The sequence below is a fragment of the Coffea eugenioides genome, chromosome 11, assembly GCF_003713205.1.
Source record: "Coffea eugenioides isolate CCC68of chromosome 11, Ceug_1.0, whole genome shotgun sequence".
NCBI lineage: Eukaryota > Viridiplantae > Streptophyta > Magnoliopsida > Gentianales > Rubiaceae > Coffea > Coffea eugenioides.
The window spans coordinates 11,580,941-11,586,179 of NC_040045.1; the positions used below are offsets into that span (position 1 = coordinate 11,580,941).

Genomic DNA, 5,239 nt, shown 5'->3' on the forward strand with positions numbered 1-5,239 from the left:
CCTCTGTTAGTCATGGACATTTTATCTGTTGTCTCTTTATCCTTTGAAAATTAGCACACGGCTTAGCATCAATTTAGTAATAATCAATAAGGAGACAAATGCAACAATAATGCTGTTTTCCAATCTTTCAATACCATTGTCTAGAGCACTTGATCACTAGTTGCAAGTAAATGCTCAAAGCACCGAAAGTGAAGAATGCCACTAACCTATTAGACCTCTTGGATACAAAATTCATGACCTTTATGTACTAGAATTCAGATAAAGACCTGCTAAGTACAAAACAATAAATTAAAAAATGAACTTACAAAATCTTGACAAATTTTGCCAATGCAACTAGTTGACATGATTAGAAATGTCTATAATTCTGCTGTTGTTTATCTAGGATATAACTCAGTGATTGAAACTTCGTTGATAGACGGGTTTGGTGGTGACTTGGTGCTGGTTGATGTATCAGATACTGGTAAATCGTTAGGTGAGCTTTGTGTTCTACTACGACCAAAATATGCAGGCGGATTAGGTGCAGGCAACGTTATAGAGTTACTATTGAGCATGAGAACTATTGAAGCCATGGTTGGCCTTTGTTCAATTTCGTCTTGAACGCATAGCAAGCCAACATGGATGCTTTGAATAACTTCATTTCTTGAATATGTATCTCCGATTGTTGGATCTACCAATGCTAATGGTGTTCCATCCCTCCATTGCCTCCAAGCCTGCAACATATATTGCAAGTGATGATAGTGGAATAAATTGTCTCATTCAAATGTATACAAGAGCTCTCCAATGAGAATTCCAAGAAAATGAGATTTTTATTTTGCACTTACATAGCTTAGAAGGTCATCTCCTCCATGAGCTTGGTTGAACTGACTGTTCTTCTTGCCACTTAGAATTTCTAAAATAAGAACACCAAAACTGAACACGTCTGATTTTACAGAGAACAAGCCGTGCAAGTATTCAGGAGCCATGTAACCACTACAAATTAGAACCATTTGTAATACACTTCAGGATTCAGCAATTTGAAAATTTAAAACTGATGATGACAAAATGTAGAGAATGTAATTAAATATTAGAGTTTTAAAGATAGTGGGATCATTGTGTTATTACAATCATATAACCATGTAGATAACAAGATGTGGGTGCAGAACTTACTATGTTCCTGCGATTTTACTTGTATTTCCTTCAGATTGATCAACTCCAAAGAGCCTTGCCAAGCCAAAATCAGCGATCTTTGGATTCATATTTCTGTCTAATAATACGTTACTGGCTTTAAGATCACGATGTATAATCCTAAGTCGAGAATCTTCATGAAGATAAAGAAGTCCTTTTGCTATTCCTCCTATGATCTTGAATCGTCTTGACCAGTCCAACAATGGTTGCTTTTCTGGGTCTATACCATCAACAAACATGGCACATCTTTGTTAGTTTCTTTAACTACAAAAGTTAATTTCCAAAAAAGACTCGACAATCAATTCCAAAATAAATCAAGGGTGTTTGACTGGAACCTAACCAAAGAGAAAGTAGTCAAGACTTTTGTTGGTCACAAATTCATAGATGAGTATTCTTTCTTCTCCTTCCAAGCAGAAACCAAGTAGTCGGACCAAGTTTCTGTGTTGAAGCCTAGCAACCAGGGCAATTTCGTTTTTAAATTCTTCTGTACCTTGAGCTGAGCTTCTTGATAGCCTTTTCACAGCTATCTCTTGTCCATTATGAAGTGTACCCTGATTGCAAATTAACAAAGTATAAGCAAAATTTTGATTTACAACGATCATATTCATAAGTTTTCAGCATACTTGAAAATGGCTTAAACTTAATGTACCTTGTATACAGGTCCAAATCCACCTTCTCCAATTCTGTTTCCAACGGCAAAGTTGTTCGTGGCGGCTTGAATATCACTGAGGTTATATTGTAACGATTCTTTGATTGAGATTTCACTTGCACCTGCAGCAAAAATGGTACAGACTTAGTGAATTAAATGAATCGACCCTTTAAGAATGATAAATGTGTTTACTGCAACTGCACTTCTTAGTCCTTATAATTTACCGCTTGTTTTGCTAATGGCAAAATATGGCTTCCTGGGTCTCCTTGCTATGCAGAAGCCCACGACCAATAGCACAATGGCAAGAGCTATTGGGACAACAATTGCAACAATTGTTTGTGTTGAGATTCCGCCCCCCTCTGGATAAATTGATAAAAGTTCTTTAGCTCAAAATTCTGTTTTTAGAGTAAAGTAGACAAGGATCTAAAAGTGAAATATTCAGATCCATTCATTCCTTTAGATTCTTTAACAAATAAGACAGTTTAAATTCCAATACTGGATTTTGTCAAAATAACCGACCAATGGAGATTTTTGTGGTTTTCATAGTTATATATAGAGAAAAAGATTCGGGATTTCTTCTTCCGCTGCTTCATGAAGCGAGCAATTGGCTGCAAAAAAGTAATGAAATCTATACAATCCACGTGAGAACTTGATGACTATAGCTGTTGACTACCAGGTGTGGCTCAATAGCTACAAGTGTGAAAGACTTGAATTACTAACTAATCCTAAAACAAAATTGCAATTAAGAGTTCAGATAAATTCATATCATTTTATTAAGAACTGGAACTTACCTTCACTACTAGTAGAATTGGAAGGAGGAAGTGGAGGAGGAGGAGGAGGAGGAGGAGGAGGAGGACTAGGACTCAATGCAGGCTCGGGTGCTGGGCTTACAGAATTGTAAAACTTGTAGAGTTCATACCTAATATTGCAGCTAAAAAACGCAACTCTACAGCCCTGACGGTTATTACAGTATGTGGGTACTTGAGAAATGGCGCTTCTAAGGCAATTCTCGCAGTCAAGACTGGAAAGATCTGGAGTACATTGTCCAAGGGCGTATAATCTCCTCTGAAATGGGGAATAATCCTCTTCTTTGATAGCAAATTTCTTCCCTGACCGAGCATTTGCAGCCTGACTTGCTATGTCATTCATCATATCACTTAAGACCTGGTTGAACTTGTCTGGATCAGTGGCATTCTTTTTATTCAACCTATAGAAGATGATCCCCTGATCGGCCCTGGAGAACATGGACTCATTTGAATAACGCAACAAGCACTCGTCGTACGACATAAAAGCAGTCGTTTGATTCCAGCATGTCTTTAGAATATCCCCACGGGCGTTTGCTACACATCGTCCACAACCATCGGGATTCACATCTCCTCGACAATTAAATAGGCCGTAGACCATGTTAGAGGGGTCCTGGCCAGCAGTGAAATTGTAGAAGCCATTCCTGCTTGCCAAAGAAGCATTCGAGGATAGAATGGAAAGGAGGAAATTCAAGTTGTCTGTGTACATTCTGCCAGCAGTGCTGTTAGGATTATATGCAGAATTGTGGCACCAAGCATCGGCATGAATCAGTGTGGTGTCGAAGCTAATCAAACAAATTAGCTGGAAACACGAGATTAATACACTTCTGGAGATCATTTTGATCAGATCAGGTAGATGATAAAAAATAAACAGTTGTCAATTTTTGTATGCAGGCGTGCTTGATCCTTGAGATATTAGTATGAAATCCACTATGCCAGGGAACGAAGTCACTTAGGAAGACTTCTGAAAGATTAGCTGGTCATCCTGCTTCCACGTTCTTTCATGTGTGAAAACAGGAATCAGGAAAGTAACGAAAGTCTTTGTCGTTGACGCTGACGGGAGTGAAAAAGTGAGGACGCCCCACACTTCCATGCTTTGTCTTTTTTGCACGATATTCTGCAGATTAATAAAACGGGATACTGGGATCGAGGTCCAGTCAACTCAACTGCCGTGTCTCCTTTAAGCGAGTACAAGTCTTCCTCGAAGAATTTTCCAAATGTACCTAATTTCTCCAAGGAATTTCCTCGAAGAATTCATTCTTGTTTTATTTATTTACTCTATTAGAAAATTCAAGACAAACCGGTAAAAAATTAATATATGCATGTCATTATAAGAGTGTATATTACTAGCAATTTGACTATTTAAAAAGATATTAACAGACTAGGACTTTAAATTACTTAATATTTAAAAGTACATCCCGAGTAACTAATATTTTTATTTACGTTTTTTAATTGTTGATTAACTACCATATTATTTCAATCTGAATTTGTTATATTTGTCATTAAAAATTAATTTATTTTAAACTCTAAACGTATTGATTTAAATAATATATGAAATAGTTTATGCATATAGATAATATATACTTGGTTGTATATAGACTTTATATCATTATTAATTCTAATAACAAAAAGTTATAAATATAGAAATAAATAAAGAATAAGTTCAAGAAAATTAAAATCAAGCTATTAGAGTCTTCCCAATTGTCAAGTTTAGAATTCAAATCATGCACTTGTTAGTTGCGGGTAGGAAGGGTATGGGATCAAAAAAATAAAAAATAAAAAATAAAATGTAAATAATAATAGTAAAGAGAAGAAAGCAGTTAGTCACATGAGAGAAGGAAGAAAACCCAAAAAAATTAAAAAAATGGACAAGAAGAAAAAGGACAAAAAAGAGAAAAAAGAATAAATAATAAATAATATGGAATGAGTACTTTTGTCCTAAATATATAAAGCAATGGGGCAATATGCCTATTTATTGAGTTGAAGGGGAGGGAGGAGAAAAATAAAGTGTAACTGGGGATAAAATTCAAAGAGGGTTTAATGCTTTCAATCCTAAACAAAAATTTTTTTCATTAACCTAATATGCCATATTTCGTGGTGGTGACAGGAACCAGATCTATCCAAACTTTTTATTACCAAAATATAGATATGTATATATATATATATGTATTTCACCCCTAGTCTTCAACATGGAACTAAAAAAGCTCTAACAAACTTTTGCATCTAGAAAAGAGAAAGCTGGATTGCAGGCTCAAATTTCAGTCTAGAGAAGTTTGGGTTCTATATCCAAAGTTTAGGAAATAAAAATATTCAATAAGTTCTAGGATAAATTACACTAACTTCTCCTTTAGTTTTTGAAAAGTTAGGGACCTCCTCTCTTGATTTAAAATAACAAGATCTCCATTACCAATAATTTTCATCCAACCACAATCTATTATTTTTTGAAATTACAACTTTAGCCTTTACTTTTCTTGTTCATATTCTTCATATTAAACCAAAGAAAGTTGTCAAAACAAAGAGTTTTTATTTTCTCACAGAAGGAAGAAAAAGAAAAAAGTTTAATTCATGAAATTCGAAGACTTTCTCTATTTGTGGTTTTATTATATATTGTAGATTAATTTTT

At 35.0% G+C, this 5,239-nt stretch overlaps 1 protein-coding gene across 2 annotated transcripts; it reads right to left on the reverse strand.

The window, feature by feature from the left end:
- Positions 1 to 345: 345 nt before the first annotated feature.
- On the reverse strand, positions 346 to 3,512 carry LOC113751656 (cysteine-rich receptor-like protein kinase 10). Of its 2 annotated transcripts, none has more exons than XM_027295743.1 (7): positions 2,605 to 3,512; positions 2,038 to 2,172; positions 1,814 to 1,935; positions 1,505 to 1,715; positions 1,147 to 1,384; positions 822 to 969; positions 346 to 710 (listed from the first exon to the last, which is right to left on the reverse strand). In XM_027295743.1, exons 1-7 carry the CDS (start codon positions 3,452 to 3,454, stop codon positions 375 to 377), a joined length of 2,040 nt encoding a protein of 679 aa, XP_027151544.1. In that variant the 5' UTR covers positions 3,455 to 3,512; the 3' UTR covers positions 346 to 374. The 2 variants fall into 2 exon arrangements, with proteins under 2 accessions (XP_027151544.1, XP_027151545.1); XM_027295744.1 differs by having other exon boundaries at positions 2,733 to 3,024.
- Between the last annotated feature and the right edge of the window lie 1,727 nt (positions 3,513 to 5,239).